Source organism: Cnephaeus nilssonii, assembly GCF_951640355.1.
Source record: "Cnephaeus nilssonii genome assembly, chromosome: 5".
Classification (NCBI taxonomy): domain Eukaryota; kingdom Metazoa; phylum Chordata; class Mammalia; order Chiroptera; family Vespertilionidae; genus Cnephaeus; species Cnephaeus nilssonii.
Window position 1 is genome coordinate 31,860,801 of NC_137076.1, and position 21,283 is coordinate 31,882,083.

Sequence of the window (21,283 nt, forward strand, 5' to 3'; positions counted from 1 at the left end):
TGGGGAACTCTTCCTGGCTCAGCTCGGCCCTGACTCCCCAGAGATCCTCTGGGAAGCCTCTCCTGGCTACAGAGGGGCAGGGCTGGCCCCTGGGCCTGGTGGGCACCCCCAACACAGAGGTGCCAGCTGGTTGGACTCTGCCTCCCAGCCATACGTGCCGGTCACAAAGCCAAGTGCTCAGGGGTCACCCCTCATATCAGGGGTCTCAGAGCTCATGGCTCTCTATGTGGGTATCAGGAGTGCTCTTTAGGGCCCACATATTTGTTATTCGGTGGGCCAGGCTGCCTGAGATGGTGCTGTGACCAGCAGGGAGGGAATGAAGCGGGGTCAGCTGGCCATGCTGAAGAGGCTGCCCTCATCCCAGTGTCCCCAGGGTGGGGCCCCCTGTGGGTTTTGAGCATGGAGGCCAAATGGGGGTTCTGCCCTGGCTTCTAAGGGGCCCCCTCCTCAGAATAGCTGCCGGGGAAAGGCTGGGAACTGAGGGGCATCCCCAACAGCACTGTGGTGTTTGGGGAGCCTCCGCTCACATCTTCCCCATTGAGGTGAGGTAGTCAGGTTGGGTGAGGGTGTGGTGCATGGCCCATGGGGCTCTGCAGCTGAGGCAGAACCTGGGGGGGGCGGGGGGCGCTGATCCCTCTGTGTAAGCCCTGCCTAGCTGTCCCTCACCCACTGTCCCTTGTCCCTAGGGAAGGTGTCTTTGCCCACTGAGGTTAGAGGCTGACCTCAAGACATGTCGTGTCTCTCCCCAGGTCATGATGCCTCCACCTTGGAGCAAGAAGCCCAGATAGACGCCCCCGTGGCCCAGGTCGAGGAGCTGCCTGATGCTGGCAGTGGGGTCCACCATGGACAGGGAGTTCCCACAGCATGAAGCCCAGCCAGCTGGCAACATGATGTGCAGCCTGTCACCTCTGCAGAGCCCACGGTGTGGGCCCAACGTCCAGGTGAGCCCGTACCCCCAGGATTGGCCCTGGGGTGGGACACTGCCTTCAGTGGGGAATCCTGTCTGCCACCAAGTTCCTCACTGTGAGCCACTAGGTTTCTTCTGCAAAGATCATGACTGGCCCTCGGGGAGCCACCTGGGCCTAGCGGCTACCTTCACTTGTGGGACTGGGACCACTGCAGTGGGTCATGGTTGTTTATTTTTCTTCAATATTTGTTCTTTGTAATTCAATAGACATTATTTTTAAAAATATATTTTTATTGATTTCAGAGAGGAAGAGAGGGGAGAGAGAGAAACATCAATGATGAGAGAGAATCATTGATCGGCTGCCTCCTGCACGCCCCCTACTGGGGATTGAGCCCGAGACCTGGGCATGTGTCCTTGACCAGAATCGAACCCAGGACCCTTCAGTCTGCAGGCCAACTCTCTATCCACTGAGTTAAACCGGTCAGGGCTAGACTTTTTATTATTTTTTATTTATTTATTTTAAAATATGTTTTTATTGATGTCAGAGAGGAAGGGACAGGAGAGAGAGAGAAACATCCATGGTAAGAGAGAATCATGGATCAGCTGCCTCCTGCACGCCCCACACTGGGGATCAAGCCCACAACCCGGGCATGTGCACCTTGACCGGGAATCGAACCTGTGACCTCCTGGTTCCGAGGTCCACGCTCAACCTCTGAGCCACGCCGGCTGGGCTAGACTTTATTTTTTAAGTGGCTTTAGATTTATAGGAAAATTGCACAGAAAGTTTCCATATACCCCTCCACCACATCCCCTGTTGTCAATGTCTTGGTTAAAGAGTGAGTTACTTTTTTGCAACAAAGAAGCCAATGTATATACACTGAGTGGCTAGATTATTATGATCTCTGAATGCATAATAATCTGGCCACTCAGTGTATATCCTATATAATAAAAGGCTAATATGCAAATTGTCCCCTTGACCAGGAGTTCGACCAGCAGGCAGGCCGGCCAACTGCCCATGTCCCCTCCCCCTGGCCAGGCTGGCTGGACCCCATCCATGCACGAATTTATGCACCAGGCCTGAATTATATATATAGACACACACACACACACACACACACACACACACACAAACATACACTGAGTGGCCAGATTATTATGCGTTCAGAGATCATATTAATCTGGCCACTCAGTGTATATTTTTAATATATTTTTTATTAATTTCAGAGATGTAGGGAGAGGGAGAGAGAGATAGAAATATCAATGATGAGAGGGAATCATTAATTGGCTGCCTCCTGCATGCCCCCTACTGGGGATTGAGCCCACAACCCAGGCATATGCCCTTGACCTGAATCGAACCCAGGACCCTTCAGTCCACAGGCCGACGCTTTATCCACTGAGTCAAACCGACTAGGGCCAAGAAGCCAATATTGACCATGTTGTTATCCACTGAAGTCCACAGTGGACATCACGGTTCTCTCTTGGACTCTATATGTTTGTTCACATGACAATGAACCACCATTACAGCATCATACAGAGTAGTGTCACTGTCCTAAAACCCTCTGTGCTCTGCTTGAGTATCCCTCCCCAACCCTGGCATCCTTCTTAGAAGAACCGCAAGTCTATGCTCTGAGCCTGAGTGGTTTTTTTTGTTTGTTTTTTCAGAATGTCCTAGAGTTGGGATCATATAGTATGCAGGCTTTTCAGATTGGCTTCCTTCACTCAGTAATATGCATTTGAGGATCTTCCATGTCTTTTCATGGCTCCATAGCTCATTCTTTTTAGTGCTGAGCAATGTTCCATAGTCTGGATGGACCACAGTTTCATCCATCACCTCCTGAAGGGTGTCTTGGTTGCTCCCAGCTTTTAACAAAGGCAATCTATATATATAAAAGCCTAATAAGCAAATTGTTTGACCGGGAGTTTGATCGGGAATTCAACCGCTCGCTGTGACGTGCGCTGACCACCATGGGGCGGTGTGGAACATGACAGGCGATGCGGTGCTGGCGGTGGGTGGCAGTGGAGGCGCTGCCAGTCCCGATGGGCCCCGACAAGAGTGGGACTGTGGTGGGATGGTAGAGCAGGTGAGTGGGTGGTGCCAGGCCAAGGTGGGTGCAAGCAGGGGCTCGATCGCCCTGCCGATTGCCGCACAGATGGCAACCAGCAGCGGCCGGTGCCGCCGCCCAGCTCCCAGGTGCTGAAGGAGCCAGGCGGGGGGCCCGGCCCCTGATCAACTGCCCTGCAGGTGGGATGATGGAGCAGGTGAGGGGGCGGTGCCAGGCCACAACTGAGTGCCAGGCGGGGCTACGAGGCTGAGGGCATGAGCTGGGGCACGATCTCCGCAGGCCACCCTGAGGAAGATCCCACCCGTGCATGAATTCATGCACCAGGCCTCTAGTAAGTAACTTAAGTAACAAAACCACTACAGGTGCCAGCCTAAGTAACAAAACCAGCACAGGAGTTGGTTGTCACAGAGGCACAAGTGGCCCCAGGAGAAGGGTCCAGAATTCCCCAGCGAGTCAGGCCTGGCATCTCCTTCCTGGGTGGAAGCAGAGCTCCTCTTCCACTGTAGAAAGAAAAACTGCATTTTTTGCCCTGGCTGGTTTGGCTCAGTGGTTAGTGTCAGCCTGTAGACTGAAGGATCCCAGGTTCGGTTTCGGTCAAGGGCATGATCCCCAGTGGGGGGTGTGCAGGAGGCAGCTGATCAGTGGTTCTCTCTCATCATTGATGTTCCTATCTCTCCCTCTCCCTTCCTCTCTGAAATAAATAAAAATGTATTTAAAAAAACATCAACAACAACAAAGCTGTATTTCTCAGTGGGGAGACTGGTGAGGAGAACAGCCTGAGAAGCAGCAGGGATGGGCAGAAGGCTAGGTGGGCAGAGGGAGCAAGATTCAACCTCAAGGTTAAGAGGAGCCAGGAGCCGAAACCGGTTTGGCTCAGTGGATAGAGCGTCGGCCTGCGGACTGAAAGGTCCCAGGTTCGATTCCGGTCAAGGGCACGTGCCTTGGTTGCGGGCACATCCCCAGTGGGAGGTGTGTAGGAGGCAGCTGATCGATGTTTCTCTCTCATCGATGTTTCTAACTCTCTATCCCTCTCCCTTCCTCTCTGTAAGAAATCAATAAAATATATTTAAAAAAAAAAAAGAGGAGCCAGAAATGGGCCACAGATCAGATGGAGCTCAGGTTCCAGTGCGGGAAACCACTGGGAGGCCTCAGGCCCATAACCGGAGCATCAGAAAGGGCTGGGAGGACTCGGACCCTGAATTCCCTCCAAGCTCCGCTGTGCCCACATGATGTCTTAACATGACAGGGCATGGAATCCGAACTTACTCAGAGTTGGCCTTGAACCCTGGGCAGGCAGTGAGTTGCCACCTTCAGCTCAAAGCCTAGCTGAGGTCCAGCAGGGCCTCTCCAGGGTCCATGAGCTGGTGTAGCCTCCTCTCTCCTCCCTGACCCTCCTGAGCCTCTGCTCACGTTGTCAGAGCTGATACCTTCCCATTCCTCCTTTGATCCCCTTCACTGTCCCTTCGTGCCGCCCCATGAGTGGCATTGTGTCTGTTTCTGGGGTTCCATTGTGCCTGTTTCTTAGGCTCAGAGCACAGACTTGCCATTCTTCTAACACACAGGATTCTTCCTTCGCAGCGTCTCATAATTTGCTTAATTATTTCCGTAGTGTTGGGCCTTTGAAGCGGTTCCAATTTTCTGTTAGTATACGTAGCACCCTGTGTTTTCCTTCCCCTCCTCGATTTGTCCCACACCTGTTTCTGGAATACAATTCCTGGGTCAGAATGTGCACCGACTGGGTAGCCGAGGACAGAAATGTGGGTTCTTGCCACGTCCCCTTTATGGTGACTCAGGAAGCCAGCAGAAGGCCAGGATGTGAGCTTTGCCTGAACAGCCTGTGAGGACCTGAGGGGTTCAGAAACTGGCATATAGGGCAGCTATAGGGACCGTGGTGCAAGGAAGGTACCAGTTGAGCCCTGGCTTTGGATCTGGGCTCCCCTCTGGGCAGTCAGATCTGACCAAGGCTGGGCCACCCCTCCCCAGGCTGTGCACTCAGCCTGTTCCTCTGGGGCCACCAATTGTGGGGGTCGCCCCTCAGGCCACATCAGGTCTGGCCAGGGAGCTACTGGCACACCCTGTAGCCTGTGCAGTCTTCGAGTTTGCGAGAGTCAGAGTGAGCGACATGCTTCTTACTTCTGCCTCCTAGCTGGGTGGAACCAAGCTCAGGAAGGGGAAGCAGAGTGGACCAGGTGAGAGGTGGAGCTGGCCCCAGGATATTCAGTGTCACTAAAGTAGCCAGATTTAGCAAATAAAAACACAGCTGTCCAGTGAAATTTGTTTCACATAAACACATAATTTTTATTGTGTGTGTCTTATATAATACTTCACACTCAAAATCACTTACTTGTTGCTTGTCAGAAATTCTAGTTTTACCAGATGTCCTGTATTTTATCTGCCTCCCTGGCAGGAGTTATATCTTCCTAGTCAGTTTACAGATGGCCTGGGCAGCTAGGGCTAATGACCCAGGGCCTGCCCCTCCCCAGGAGAGGGCTAGGCTCTGTCCACAGATGGAGAATCCCCAGGCAGGCTCTGAATGGCTAGAGTCAGGTGCCTGTCTCTGGACCAGTCACATCCCAGGGCCTGCCCTCAGAAGGCAGAGCCACCATTTCTGGCTGCACTGGAAAATCCCAAGGATGACTCTGATTGGCTGATTTGTGGTGCCACCTCTGGGGTGGGGGTTTGAAACTGGGTTGTTCCCCTTTTTTTCATTTATTTATTTTTAATCTTCACCTGAGGATATTTTTTCCATTGATTTCTAGAGAGAGTGGAAGGAAGGGAGGGAGGGGGGAGAGAGAGAGAGAGAGAGAAAGAAAAAAAAAATTGTGAGAGAGACACATCGATTGGTTGCCTCTCGCATGGGCCCCTACCAGGGCTGGGGAACCTGCAGCCAAGGTACATGCCCCTGACCGGGAATGGAACCAGAGACCCTTTGGTCCGAGGGCCAGCACTCCAACCACTGAGCAAACCAGCCAGGGCAGTTTTGTATGTTCTTTAATGATTTTTTTAGAGAGAGAGGGAGAGAAACATCCACGTGAGACAGAAACATCGATTGGTTGCCTCCCATATGCGTCCTGACTAAGGGGATTGAACCTGCAACCTAGGTATGTGCCCTGATGGGGAATCGAACCCCCAACCTTTTGGTGTATGGGATGACATTCCAATCAACTGAGCAACCCGACATGGGCCAAACTGGGTTGTTCTTGATTACTAGAGCGGAGTACTGGAGAGGAGGTAGGGGTTGCTGGGTAGACAAAACCAGAGTGATCCCCACCATCCTGCCTTCCCTGCTGAGGCCTTGAGTACCTCGAGAACCTAGGGGTCCCCTGGCCCAGGAACTCCACCAGGCTCCCCAGACCTGATCTAGGTGTAGGCAGAGCAGGTTGGGGAATGAACAACCCCCTCGGTCCTCCCCACCCCAAGACACCCACAGCCCCCAGGCCAGCTGTGCCCCTTGTGAGCCCATAGTATAGGCACCCACTCCCTGGACTGGCCTGGCTGAGGTGCTGTCTGTCCACACGCCCTGAGGCTGTTTATGCTAGTTCATCTAAGGAGGCTGAGCCTGGTCTGCAGTAGAATGTTCCAGAAGTGCCTGTGACCTTGGGAAGTTCATGTCCCTCTGGAGCTGGATTTCTCTTCAAATAGGGCCACAGGGGTTAAGTGGCCCTGGACCAGGGCCCTAGGGAGAAGTGGGGTTCCTGGGGGACCCCATCCTCTCCAGGCCACAGCATGGCTTCCTTCTGGAGGCTTCCACAGCGGATTAATTGTAAGAGTGTTTGTACTGCTGGTATTCATGCTGGGGACAGGCCTTGTGCTTCTTTTTCCCCAATTTTTAAATTTATTTTTATTTTGCAGCCTGTGCAAAAACTGAGAACGGGCAGGCCAGTCGGGGCCTCTGCCAGTCAATAATGTCTCAACGTGTCTCTCTCCCCTTCTTCCTTGCATTGATTCTCTGGGACTGGACATCTGGACACTGGAAGGCCCCTTCAGGGGTCAGGGGTGGGGCAGAGTGATGGGAATTCATGGCTGGCTCCCCCCTTGGCATGGAGGGGGCACAGGAGAATAGCGCTGTGGTGGTTTCAGGCATCTGGGCTGGTTCTGGGCCAGATTTGGGTCAGGGTCTCAGAGAGGGAGGGCATGGTGGCCTAGGGAGATGCATCCAGCCACTTTACCAAGGGCCAGGACCTGTGTGGGCCAGGTGGTGGGAGGCTGCTGTCTGCTGGGCTCCTGCCTTGGACTTGCCATCCAGCTGGGCCCACTGGAAACCCTGACTGCAGCCAGTAGGCCTTTCCCCAGGGGACAGCCTTCCTGATGGGGTCCTATGTGGGCTTCATTGCTGGTGAAGCTGTGGCTTGTTTTAGGGGAGGGGACTTCTGCCCAATTGACCTGTGTGTCAGATTAGGACATGCCACTTCCATTGTACAGAGGGGCTGGCGTGTTCACGGTCCCACACTTTCAAGCTAGTCCTTTCAAATCCCAGTGCAAGGCCTCTTATATACCCATTGACCTCAGGCTCACTCTTCCTCACTGGTGTTTCCCAAAGCAGGTTCCTTGGAACCCCTACTCATACGCTCTTGGACCAGACAGAGTTGGCTGATGGTGGTAGCTCCCTTGGCCCATGGGAGCTCTGAGGAGCTCTGAGAAGTGTGGACCCCCTCCCCCAACTTGGCTAGGAGAGGTTTGACCATGAGGGTCTTGCTGTGGCAGGGGCCAGTTCATGGTACTGGTGGGACCTCCTTGCCCTGGCCTTGGCCCCCTCCCCTCTGAGAAGTCCTGTCTCGCTGGGTAGTCCATACATCTTCCCCATGGGGCCTGGCCCTGCAGGGACTTGAACTATCTCGCTTTGTGTCTGGTCTTATCCTTCACTTTGTAGAATGGGGGTAGGGAGCCCCCAAGCAGGGTGTTGGATCACCAACACACAAGTTGTTAAATACAGTTTCCTAGGCCCCAGGCCTGGGTGTCAGACCTTGGGCAGCTGGCAGTCTTGGCTCCCCAGGCCTCTGGGATCCTGGGACCACACCCACCCATCCCCACCTGGTCCTGTGCGTGTATTGATCAATACCTTCATCTTTGCTGCAACCATCTCAATGGGTTCTCCCATGCACGTGGGGAAACTGAGACACAGCGGTTAAGTGAGTCCCAGGTGACCCAGCTAGGGGCCAAGGGTGGGCTCGTACCCTGACCTTGGAGCCCCTGACTCTGGACCACTGGAACCCTACCCAGTGAGTGAGGCAGGTTCCCTCTTCTCCCATCCCCTCTGGTCCCCTTATAATGCACTTGTTCTTTTGCAGAGCGCCATGCTACACTACCCGTGGTGGAACACCCAATATCCAGTCTTCTCCAGTGAAAGCCAGTAAGTTCCACAGCCAGCCCCACCACATTCCATAACCACATCTCCCTCAGGGGCTTCCCTCTGCCTTCCTGTTCTGTAGTCATGAATTAAACAAAACTAGAACTCGTAGCTGGATGCCTTCAACCTCCTGCCAAGTGGGCTATGGACCTGCTCTTGGCTGCTTAGAAGCAGTTGAGATCAACCAGCTATGATTTGTCTTAGTGAGAACCCACCAGGGAAAGGGGCAGAGGTAGTGGGGATGAGCCAGGGAGGGCTCCACTGTGGGAGGTGACAACAGGTGGGGAGGGTGAGAAACTTTGGGGGCAAAAAGAACCTGGCATGCATCTTCTTCCAGAGGGCAACAGGAGCTGGGTTTTGTAGGGCAAATAGGAGTTTGCAGGGGAGCATGCCTAGAACCAGGCCAAGGAATGGCGGATGCCAAAGCCTCGAGGCACATGTAGCTGGACCCTCTTTTTTTGGGACATGGATGCTTGGGCCCCTCCTCTGAGCTGAGTTTCTGAGAGACCAGAGTTCTTCCTGTTGGTGGGTGGCCCCACTCATGTTCTGCACTCCAAGTGGGGAGGACAGTGCCCCTACCACACCCGACAGCTCACCTTCTTTCCTGTCTCTCTCCAGCCCTTATATGAACGTTGTGGGCCAATCCTGCACAGACACCAGCTACAGCCCCATGGCCGCCACCCCCAGCTTCCTGCCAAAGAGTGACTTTCCTCAGGTAGGAGACTCAAGTTCAAGCAGCCCCTCAAGCCCTCAGTGGCCCAGTGCCTACCCACGGGATCCCTGCTACACCTCAGGTCGGCGCCAACTACCTCTCCTGAGCCACGCGCCATGTGCAAATATAGCTTATTTTGGGGATTAGCAATGCCCCTTGGCCCTGCCAGCCTGAACTACAGCCCCACTGTTCTGTCTGGCAGAGGCAGTTTCACCACAGTAGAGAGCTGGGTCAGAGGTCATGTAACGGAGGATGGGGGCTGTCCCCATCGCTCCTTTGCTCACATCCCGTGTATGGGTGGTGGGGCAGCCTTTTAGAGCTCCTGATTTGCTTTCCCCAAACCTCGGTGCCTTCTTCCTTCTCCTAGCGTAGGCCCTGTGTTCACCTTAGTGTCTAGGGGAGGATCCTCCGTCCCTGTGCCCCCAGGCTAGAGCCGTGCCCATCAGGTGCAAACACCACAGTGAGTGTCTGTGCCCTCACACCTAGCGGCCATTTGAAAACATGACACACACCAGTCGAAGGAAGATAACGTTTGATTTATTCTCTCGGGGGACATGGGGGCAGCTCAGCTCCCAAGGAATCAGGCAGACCCTGCCTTCCTGGCCTCACCGTCAGGATTTTTGCATAGCGTCCCATCTCTTCATGGCGGCTCTAGAAAACTGAGCCCCATTGGAGATGATTCTCGGGAAGAAGCCCACCCTCGGTCTAATGCTGGCACCTTTGCTCGAACGTGATTACTTGGGACCGCCGAGGCCTTGGCACTGCATTTCCCTGGGAAACTTCAAACACTCCCTGAGCCTGTTCTTTGTGGCAGGGGAGGTGGAGGGGCCTCGGCATATGGTTTGGGAACCACCCAGGTGTGAGGTGCTGAGGCCAATCAGGGAGGGAGGGGGCAGCAGCCGCTCAGCTCCCAGCCTCAGTCTCCCCCTGTGAAGTGGGGGATGTGAGGACAGGCTGTGGAGGGATGCAGCATAAATCAGTCAGTTAAAACCCACTGGACTTGCTTGGATCCATACAGGCCATTTATCCGGCTTGCACCTACTGGAGCCAAGGCTTCAGCAGGACCGGGCAGAGAGCTGGACCGGGGGGGTCTGTACTGTGATAACCAGTGTCCCCCCTCAAATCCACATCCACCTGGATCCTCAAAATGGGTCCTTCTTTGGAACTAGGGTCTTTGTAGGAGTAATTAGCTGAAAGTGGAGTTGAGAGGATGCTGGTTATCTCAGCCGGCCCTAAACCCGGCGAGTCCTTAGAGAGACAGAAGAGGAGACCCAGAGGACAAAAGCATGTGACCATAGAGGCAGAGACTGGACCATGTGGCCAGAGCCAAGGACACCGGGAGTAGGAGAGGCGGGAGGGACCCTCCTGGGATGTTTGCCCTCCACGGCTGTAGGAGCAAGTGTCTGCTCTTTTTTTTTTTTTAATATATTTTTATTGATTTCAGAGAGGAAGGGAGAGGGAGAGATAGAAACATCATTGATCGGCTGCCTCCTGCAGGCCCCCTACTGGGGACTGAGCCCACAACCCAGGCATGTGCCCTTGACTGGAATCAAACCTGGGACCCTTCAGTCCGCAGGCTGACGCTCTGTCCACTGAGCCAAACCAGCTAGGGCAAGTGTCTGTTCTTTAAGCTGCCCCTTGGTGACCCTTGTGGACACCCAGGGAAAGAGGAGGCTGGGCCTCATGGAGATGGGAGCACAGGGCTTACCTGTCCCTCGGGGGCCTGCAGAAGAAATTTGGGCCCCTAAGTGTCCCAGGATAAAGGCAGTGATGACAGAGATGAGAGGCCCTCTGGACATGGCCCTCCCATCTTTCCAGGTGGGTTCGAAGTTTCTTCCTTCAACTCTGGAGCATGAGGACACCCTGGGCCTCCAGTTTAGCAGGTGCCATTGCACAACCTTGGGAGGTGCCATTGTCCAGTGGGTTCAACCTCTCAGGGTGCTCTGGCTGTCAGCTCAAGACCCTCCCCCATTTTCTGCGTCTCTGCGTGTTGGCTTGTCCTGCAGAGCTGGTGACCTTCTCAGAGCTCTGATTAAGTTCCTCTCCACTCGTCGCGGACATGACTCCATATCCAGACTAGTTATTTCCTGATGCTGTTTCCCCATCTGGGGCATCACCTGACATGTGAAGAAGGAAACTGAGGCATGGGGTGTGCAGAGTCCATGGCCCTTGGAACCCTCCCAACCCTGTGGCCACCCACCGGGCCTTACTCCCCCATCTCTCTCTCTAATGCATTCAGCTCCCACCACCTCCCCTGCTCTGCCAAGAAACAGCGTGGTTTCTCAGCCTAGAACCCCTTGGGACACCACAGCCGCCTTTCCTAGCACTCAGAGTTCATGTATCCATCCCACAGATGTTTATTGAGCGCCTGCTGAACACATAGCGCCCTGTCTCCCACTCCAGTCTCCTTGTTAGGGCACCTTGGACCCAGTTCTCCCTTTTAAAGCAGCAGAACTGCCCTGGCCCGATGGCTCAGTTGGTTGGAGCATCGTCCAGTGCACCAAAAGATTGCGTGTTCGATTCCTGGTCAGGGCACATACCCAGGTTGCAGATTCTATCCCCGATAGGAGTGCGTACAGGAGGCAACTGATCATGGGAGGTAACCAATCAGTATTTCTCTCTCACATCAGTGTTTCTGTCTCTCTCTCTCTCCCTTCCTGTCTCTAAAATCAATTAAAAAACAACACCAAAACAAACTAACCAAAAAAACACCATATCACCCAGCCAGCATGGTGGCTTAGTGATTGAGCGTTGACCTATGAACCAGGAGGGTTTCGGACTCAATCCCCGGCAGGGGGCGTGCAGGAAGCAGCCGATCGGTTTCTCTCTCATCATTGATGTTTCTTTCTCTCTCCCTCTCCCTTCCTCTCTGAAATCAGTAAAAAAAATATTAAATATATATATATATATATATATATATATATATATATATATATATATATATATATATATATAATAACAAACACCAGATCCTTGGGTGAGGATTTAAATGAATAAATAAGGAAAGCAGACCCTTCCTCCAGCAAAATCTCACCCCAGTGCTGAGTGTGGGATCAGACAAACATGAAGTCAGAGTTTGCTCAGGGTAAGGGGTCCTGAGGCCCTGTTGGTCAGCCTCCTGTACCTCCCACATGACCCCCATGATCCCCATGCCTGTGATCCGAGCCAGGAAGAAGTCCAGACGGAGCCTAGTATTCGAAGCCCTTTATAGCCCACCACAAGCACCTTCTGCTCCTGATCCAGACTGTGACATCAGCATGGTGGCTGGCTTGGAGACAGCTCCAAAGATGTCCCCATCCTGGTCCTGGGACTGTGGACATGTCTTCTCATATGGCAGAGGGACTTTGCAGATGAGATTAAGTTAAGGATCCTGACATAGGATTGAGCCTGGGTTACCCAAGGGGCCCAGGACTCTCCCTTCTGAGGTACCTGGGCCTCTGTCTGGGCCCCTGGAGGAAGCTTAGTGCTGGAAAGCTTCTCTGTGTCTGCCCCCTGGCCAAGCCAAGTGCTCCTCAGACCCTTCGAACCTGCTGACACCCAGCTCTTTTTTCTTTTAAGATTTTGAAATTGAGTTGGTTTTTAGGGAGAGAGAAAGAGAAACATCGATATGAAAGCAAAACATCGATCCGATGCCTCCTATATGTCCCATACTAAGGATTGAGCCCATAACCGGGCATGTGCCCTGACAGGAAATTGAACTGGCAGCCTTTTGGTGCATGGGATGACCCTCAACCAACTGAGCAACAATGGCAGGGCAGACACCTGGCCTCTAAAACCCTGTTTATACAGTTTGTTTTAGAGTCCCTGACAAGGGAGCTGGGGGGAGCCCAAAAGAAAGAAAGAATGCATTGCACTGAGTGGGTGTATTAGAACGCAACCCCAAAGATGTCCCCATCCTGGTCCCTGCACCTGTGGATATTACTTTGCAGATGGGATTAAGTCTAGGACCCTGAGATGGAGACAACCCTGGATTCCCCATGGGGCTCAGTGTCCTTATAGGTTCCTCATAAGAAGGAGGCAAGAGGGTCAGAGTCAGAGAGATGGAAGAGGCTGTGCTGCTGGCTGTGAAGATGGAGGAAGGGGCCAGGGGTGTGGTGCTTCTAGAAGCTAGAAAAGGCCAGAAAGTATTCTCTCCCGGGCCTCCAGAAGGACCAGCTCTGCCCACACTTGTGTTTAGATCCGTGAGACCCATGTCGAACTCTTTTTTTTTTTTTTTTCAGGTAATATATATATGTTTTTTTATTGTTTAAAGTATTACATATAGTAGTACATATATATCTCCTTTTTTCCCTCCCATTTACCTTCCCCCAGCCGCCCCTACCCCCTGTTGCATGCCCTCATCCCCGCCCCCCCCCTCCCCCCGCCCCTCCGCCCCAGTGTCTTGGTCCATTGGTTGTGCTTATATGCATGCATACAAGTTCTTTGGTTGATCGCTTTCCAACACTCCCCAGCCTTCCTGCTGTAATTTGACAATCTGTTTGGTGCTTTACTGCCTCTGTATCTATCTTTTTGTTCATCAGGTTATAATGTTCTTTATTTTCCATAAATGAGTGAGATCATATGGTGGTTTTTTTTCATTGCCTGGCTTATTTCACTTAACATAATGCTCTCCAGGTCCATCCACGTTGCTGCAAATGGTAAGAATTTCTTCTTTTTTATAGCAGCATAGTATTCCATTGTGTAGATGTACCATAGTTTTCTAATCCACTCATCTGCTGATGGGCATTCAGGCTGTTTCCAATTCTTAGCTATGGTGAATTGTGCTGCTATGAACATAGGGGTGCATATATCCTTTCTGATTGGTGTTTCTAGTTTCTTGGGATATATTCCTAGAAGTGGGATTACTGGGTCAAATGGGAGTTCCATTTTTAGTTTTTTGAGGAAACTCCATACTGTTCTCCACAGTGGCTGCACCAGTCTGCATTCCCACCAGCAGTGCACGAGGGTTCCTTTTTCTCCGCATCCTCGCCATCACTTGTCGTTTGTTGATTTGTTGATGATTGCCATTCTGACAGGTGTGAGATGGTACCACATTGTCGTTTTGATTTTCATCTCTCGGATAATTAGTGACTTTGAGCATGTTTTCATATCCATGTCGAACTCTTGATCTCTAGAACCATAAGGTAATAAACTTGTGTTGTTTTAAGCTAGGAAGTTTGTGGTAATTTATTACAGCAGTGAAAGGAAACTGATACACCATGCAAAGCCCTCCTGTGGCCCATGGCACACTCTAGAAATGTTCCCCACTGTTGTATAAGTCAGAAGGAATTGGAATGGAAAATCTAGAGGAGGGGTTGGGGGTGAAGAGTGAATATAAACCCATAGGCCTTAATATACTTCCTAGTAACTAAACTTGATTCCCATGTTTCCTGGAAGCCAAAGCAAAATGAGCAAGATGAACTGTGTGACTCCTGTTACCTCCAAGGAGAAAGCTTCTTCCACTTTCCCTTTAGGGCACAGAGCAATTCCCCCGGGGTCAGCATTCTGCCCACACCTCCACAGGGAATGCATCCAGACCTGTGGTTCTCTAGCCTGTGGTTGGCCTCGGCCTGGCTTTGCTGTCTCTTCTCTTGTCTCCTGGCATGGAATCCCAGGGGTATTGGGTCCCTCCCTTGATTCCGAATAGGAGCCAATCCAGGCCCAGGAACATTGGGGGCAGGTCGGCCATGCCTCTGTGGGCCTCCACTTCACAGATACCAAGGGTCCTCCAGCCTGGGGGATTCTGCAGTTCACATGCCTCTCGGAGGTAGCTGTGCTGGGTGTGGTCCCCCATCACCCTTCCTTGTTCTGCCCAGGGCCTGAGACCCAGGTCTCTGAAAATTTAAGCTCTGGCGCCTTTTTTTTTTTTTTTTATGTTTGAATGTTTTCACGACAAAACAAATCTTAAAATATTTTATATTTACAGAAAAGTTGCAAAAACAGTACTGAGAATTCCTGGCCATCCTTATTCACCTAGCTTCTGTGCATGTATGTCATCATCCTGTATAACCTTGGCCCATGTGTCACAGGGCAGAAATGAGCTTGATTCAGTGCTGGTGACAGACCCGAGTGCCAGGTGGACACAGGCCTCTGAAGAGTTTGCCTGGGGGCCTCTTGCTGAGACTGGGGCTCTGTGCTTATGGCAGGAGTCCCACAGACGAGACCCCGTGTCCTCCTCAGTACTTTGTCTCTGAGACCCTGGTATTGATGTATCTCATTGCCAGTGGGATTGACCTTGACCCCTGGGGCGGCCTCCACCAGGTCCCTCCACTGCCCACTGTCAGGCTGCTACTTGTCCCTCATCCTGTGAGAGACACACAAGGCTGTGCCCATATCCTGGCCCCTTGTGGTGGGGGTGGAAATGACCTTGTCATCTGTCGGGGGTTGTCGGCTACAGGAATTGTAACCGAGGTGTCCATCTAACAGATTGTTCTTCCCTGCTATAATGATAGCTGGCATTCTGTAGGGACAGCTGCCCCCTCCCCTTAGCTATTCATTCATTCATTCATTTATATCAATGTGGGCTCTGATCAGGAGTGTCTGCTCAGGATTTCCTGTGTCCCTCTGTGTCCCCATTGGAGCACTTCCTCCCTTGTAGCCACTCAGGCTGGCCCAGGCTCAGGCTGTGTCTTCCCTGCCTTGGCCCTTGCATCACCCACCTCCCAGAGGAAGGGCCTCCTGTCCTTCCAACTCCTGTTGGCACGAAGCCACGCAGGCCCCAAGTCCCTGGTTGGTGACCTGAACAGCTCAAGGGGCCCCACATAAGGTCTCACAGTGGGGTGTGCTGAGGACTCAGGGATGTGAACATGCAGCTTTTCTTTCATCTTATTTATTTATTTATTTTTATTGATTTCAGAGAGGGAGGAAGAGGGAGAGAAAGATAGAAACATCAATGATGAAAGAGGATCATTGGCTGGCTGCCTCTTGCACGCCCCCAACTGGGGATCCAGCCTGCAAGCTGGGCATGTGCCCTGACCAGAATCGAACCTTGACCTCCTTGTTCATAGGTTTGAAGCTTAATCACTGAGCCACGCCAGCCAGGCTATTTTTAAATCGAGATACAATTTGCATATCATACGATTCAGTGGCTTTTAGTACACTCATTGTGTTGTGCACTCATTACCTCTGACTTCTATCAGAACACTCCATCACCACAAAAAGAGACCCCGTCCCCTTCAGCAGTCATCTCCCCATTCCCATCCCCCAGCCCCTGACAATCACAAATCCACTTCCTGGATGTGCCTGTTCTGGACATTTCACATAAATGGAATCACACTGTGTGGTCTTTTGTGTCTGGCTTCTCTCACTGAGCGTCATGTTTTCAATGTTCATCCAACACATGTCAGCACTTCACTCCTTTTCATGGCTGGCTAATATTTTACTGTGTGAATGGACCACGTGGTGTTTATCTGTTCATCCATTGGTGAACATTTGAGCTGTGTCTACCTTTTGGCTGTTGTGAATCCTGCTGCTGTGAACGTCGTGTACAGGCCTTTGTGTGGACATGTGTTCCAGATGTAGCTGAATCTGATTGGGGGTGATATTTGGGGACATGTCAGAAATGGGTTGGGGGCGAGAGACTTCTAGTTCCATCCCCCTGCCGTCCCACATGCTCATTTTCTGGAGTCGGTGCTGCCCTGGCACCTCCTCCCAAGACCACCTGGACCTTGGCCAGGCTCTAGAGACGGCTCTTTCCCACATGCTGAACACACACACACACACACACACACACACACACACACAGAGGAAGCATTGCATCTCGGGGCTTCTGGGAAGCCAAGATGAGGTCACGGCTCAGAAAAATACTTCAAAAACTCTCGGCAGCTCCCTATTTGGGGAGGGGCGAGTGGCCTCAACTGATTGGCAAATGGATTTCATGGGATCAGAGGTCTTGGCTTATAGCGTGTTCTTAGCAGTTCCCAGCATCGGCAAAAAAAGAGAATGTGGGTTTCTTCTCACAGGAGCCTGTTGGTTTACACTCGGCCATGGCCAGGAACCCCTCCGAGGTCTGTGCTGAGGGCCAGGACCCTGTGGGAGCAGGAGCGTGGTATCTCTAGAGGGTCTCTGTGTGGAAGTCCGGGTACCCAGACACCAGAGAACGAGGAAGTGAGGGAGGTTTTGGAGTCCAGGGGCTGTCCTACAGATTCTTAGAGGCTCCAGCTCCTCCTGATTGCACTGCTGGAAAGCGGTCAGGGGTGGTGTGCTGGTGAGGCCACTGGGCCCACACCAGGCAGCTGTCCCTTTGATGGGCTGACAGAGCAGAGCTTTCTAGAGGGTTGTAGGGGTGAGTGTCCTGGGCTACCCCACCAAAGTACCACAAACCTGGCAGCTTAAAACCATAGAGACTTACACCCTCCCATTTCTGGGACCAGATGTCTGAGATCAAGGTGTTGCAGGGCTACCTTCCCCGCTGAGGCTTCAGAGAAGGGTCCTTCCTGCCTCTCCCAGCTTCTGGGGGCTGCAGGCATCCTGGGCTTGCGGTTGCATCACGGTAGTGTCTGCCTCTGTCTTCATGTTGCCTCTCCCTGTGTGTCTGTGTCCAAATTTCCCTATTCTTGTAAGTCATTGCATTAGGGCCACCTTAATCCAGTATGACCCCATCTTAGCTAATGACATCTGCAAAGACCCTATTTCCAATAAGGACCAGTTCACAGGTTAGGACTCAAACCTGTCATTTTGGGGGACACAGTTGAGCCCTCAACAGGAATATTCTAGCAGTGAGGTGTGCTGCTCACTCGCCAAACTCAACTGAACTCACTGTAACTCGGGGACAGACAGGCCATCTGTGGCCCAGTTATGTGGTCGCCCCAGTTATGTGGTCACCCGAGCACTTGAGTGTGTGTAAAGAAACTGGTGGGATAGGTGGAGAAGGTAAGGAGTGAGACCTCAAAAACAGATGGGGGCGGGGGGATTCTCAGGAAACCTGGGGCAGTTGGGCCACGCCTACCCTTCTGTACTCAACCACGTGATGGAGGGTCAACCTAGGGACCACTAGCTGGGCAAGCCCACAGCTCAGAGAGACACCAGACAGGAACCAGCCACACTCATGGGGCTGGATCCATGGCCATCCATGTCCTCAAGCATGGCTGGCACCCAGGTCACCCGTTTCACCTTCACCAGGACCTCTGCTCTGACCTGACTCAGTCCCCCCCCCCTCACTTACGCCCCCTTCCAGTCCCATCCAAGACCCACAGCCCTTGGTGGCCAGGGTGGCAGGGCCATTGGCAGGCCAGACTTGGGGTGTGTGAGGTGGGCAGGAGCCCAGTGGGTGATGACTTCCCTAGACAGGGACCTTTCCTTGTCCTGGGACCTCAGCCACACCCTGGGCTTCCCTGTCTCCTTCAGGTCACCTTTGCCAGTTGGTAAACCATCTGGTGACGAGATAATGAGAGACAGAGGTTACAAACTTTGCTAGCAACTTGACAAATTTTATGCCCATTAAACCTAGTAATGAAAAGTTTGGTGTGGTTTTATATTATTATTTATTATTATGTTTTCCTTTCATTCCAGATTCCAAGAAATTCTGTTTAAAATTGAGACAGAATTCACATACCTTAAAACTCACCCTTTTAAAGTATATTTACAAAGTTTGTGCAACCATCACCTCTCTTTTTTTAATATAAATATATTTTTATTGATTTCAGAGAGGAAGGGAGAGGGAGAGAGAGATAGAACATCAATAACGAGAGAGAATTATTGATTAGCTGCCTCCTGCACACCCAGGCATATACCCTGACCGGGAATCAAACCGTGACTTCCTGGTTCATAGGTTGACACTCAACCACTGAGCCACGATGGCCAGCCCCATCACCTCTCTTGTTCTAGAACATTTCTTCACCTGAAAAAGAAGCCTCATCCCCCTTAGCAGTCACCCCCATCCCCTCCCCCAGCTCCTGACAACCACTAACCTACTTCCTGTTCCTGTGGATGTGCCTGTCCTGGGCATTTCACATAAATGGAATCACACATTGTGTGGTCTTTTGTGTCTGGCTTCTCTCACTGAGACCGTTTTTTCAAGGTCCAATCCAAGTTGTAGCAAGTGTCAGTGCTTTACTCTTTTGTTCTTTTAATTGATTTTAAAGAGAAAGGGCCCTGACCGGTTTGGCTCAGTGGATAGAGCGTCGGCCTACGGACTAAAGGGTCCCGGGTTCGATTCCGGTCAAGGGCATGTGCCTTGTTTGTGGGCACATCCCCTGTAGGGAGTGTGCAGGAGGCAGCTGATTGATGTTTCTCTCTCATCGATGTTTCTAGCTCTCTATCCCTCTCCCTTCCTCTCTGTAAAAAATCAATAAAATATATGTATATTTTAAAAAAAAGAGAGAGAGAGAAAGGAAAGGTGAGAGGGAGAGAGGAACATCCATGTGAGAGAGAAACACTGATTGGTTGCCTCCTGCACACAACCCAACCGGGGATTGAACCCACAACATGGGTATGTGCCCTAACCGGGAATCAAACTTGCCACCTTTTGGTGTATGGGACAACACTCCAACCAACTAAGACACACCAACCAGGGCACTTCACTCCTTTTCACGGCTGAGTAATATTGCAGTGTGTAATTGGATCACATTCATTTGTTGCTAGACACTTGGGTTGTTTCCAGCTTTTGGCTATTGTGACTCTGGCCTCAGTGGATGTGTGTACAGGTTTCTGTTGGCATCCTCTTTCGGATGGACACCTAGCATTGGCATTGCAGGGTCATGTGGTGACTGTGATCTTTGGAGCTTTGGAGGGACTGGGCACTGTTTTACAGAGAGACGCTTATTGCACATTCTTACCAGTTTGTTGGAGGTTCCGACTCTTCTGCGTCTTCACCAGCACTTGTCACTGTCGTTTGAGTTTCGCAGTCCCTTGGATGTGCCGTGTATCTCATTACTTGTGACCTCCTTTTCCCTGTTGCCCTGTGGTGTTGAGTATCTTTTCATGAACTGACTGCCATACGTACACTTTCCGCCCACCCATGGCAGCCAGGGCCTGGTGGGGCATCCCACAACTTGCTCTGTTGTTGGGGTCTGTGTTGCCCTCTGGCTGTATGGGGAGACAGGATAGGGGCTGCTATGGGGGCGTCATTGGAGTGCAGGGTTGGACCCTGTGACTGTTCATTCTCTCTGACTCGGTGGGAGGCCCAGGGTCCCTCTTCTCAGCCTGTGAGCAGTGATCTAAACAATCATGCCCACTGGGTGGGTACCTGTGCCTAGGCTCTGAGCCCACAGGGTATGATGGTTTTGCATACCCTGCCCACCAGCCCTTCCTGGTCCTACTCCTGTGCTGGACTGAGGGAGGCAGGGGCAGGGGGCATGGGGAGGAATGGAGCTTTGGGGGCAGGCAGAGCCCTTGGCAAGGCTGGAGGGTAAGGAGCAGGGTGGGCCTGGGTGCCCAAAAGGAGGAGCTCTAGGCAGAGTCCTAGCATGGGCAAAGGCCTTGGGGTGCCCAGGAGGCACTGGGGATGGCTCCAGGGTGGCAGGTGAAGGCCATGGACCTGGGTCCAGGCTGAAGAGCTGGGTGCTGGGCCTGGGAGGGTGTGGGAGGATATGTAAGAGTGGGATGGACCTGTCTCCTCCCCGTGTTCTGGGGGGCCTATGCCCCTTAGGACCACTGCTGTGGGCATCTCAGGAGCAGCAGAGGGTCCCTACCAGGCCCAACTGTCAAGGGGAGGAGGCCAGGTAGAACAGAACCCAGTACACCACCAGTCTGGGAAAACTGAGGCAGAGTGGGGAGGGTCTGCCTGGGCGTCACAGCTGTGCCCCCCCCCCCCGCCCCCCAACATCCCATCTGAACCCTGAGTGCCTGCAGAGGAGCCTGGCCACCGTGGACGGGGCACCCGGGACCAGCAGGGTGCAACCTGGCGGGCTGGTGCATTGTTGTCAGCGTCTGTGGCTAGATTCCGCCCTGTACAGTAATTGTCCCTGCACTGCCAGTAATCGCCCTGACTTACCAGGCAGGCATCATTTCCTGAAAGTCAGCGGGCCTTAGGGGAAGTAGGCGCTGGTGGTGACTAAACCAACATGCAAATGCAGCTGGGCTGAGGGCTGAGAGCAGAGCCGTCTGCCGGCCCAGCCCAGCCCAGCGCCAAGGTCATGAGGGAGTGCTCCTTCCAGGGGACCCACCGGTGGCCAAGCCATGTCCCAGCTGCAGTTCTGGCTGCAGTTTGCAGCACTCAACAAGGTAACCCTCCCGCTTTGCCTCAGGGTTCAATCGGTCCCCTCCCACCTGGCAGGCAGGTCAGGCCACTGTGAGGACTGACTGGACCCACCAGACCTGGGGCGTCCCCTCCTCCT

The 21,283-nt window shown here is 52.6% G+C and overlaps 1 protein-coding gene across 6 annotated transcripts in view; it reads left to right on the forward strand.

Annotated features, from left to right (window-relative positions):
• The window catches only part of SBNO2 (strawberry notch homolog 2), a 67,617-nt gene that overhangs the window by 24,885 nt on the left and 21,449 nt on the right, over positions 1 to 21,283 (forward strand). For 5 of the 6 annotated variants that reach the window (XM_079770895.1, XM_079770896.1, XM_079770898.1 and 2 more), the window contains 3 exons: positions 750 to 941; positions 8,259 to 8,320; positions 8,936 to 9,032. In XM_079770895.1, the coding sequence (XP_079627021.1) occupies positions 822 to 941; positions 8,259 to 8,320; positions 8,936 to 9,032 (279 nt within the window). In that variant the 5' untranslated portion in view covers positions 750 to 821. Of the gene's footprint in view, positions 1 to 749; positions 942 to 8,258; positions 8,321 to 8,935; positions 9,033 to 20,384; positions 21,171 to 21,283 lie in introns of those variants that run through there. The other variant, XM_079770899.1, reaches the window with a different exon arrangement.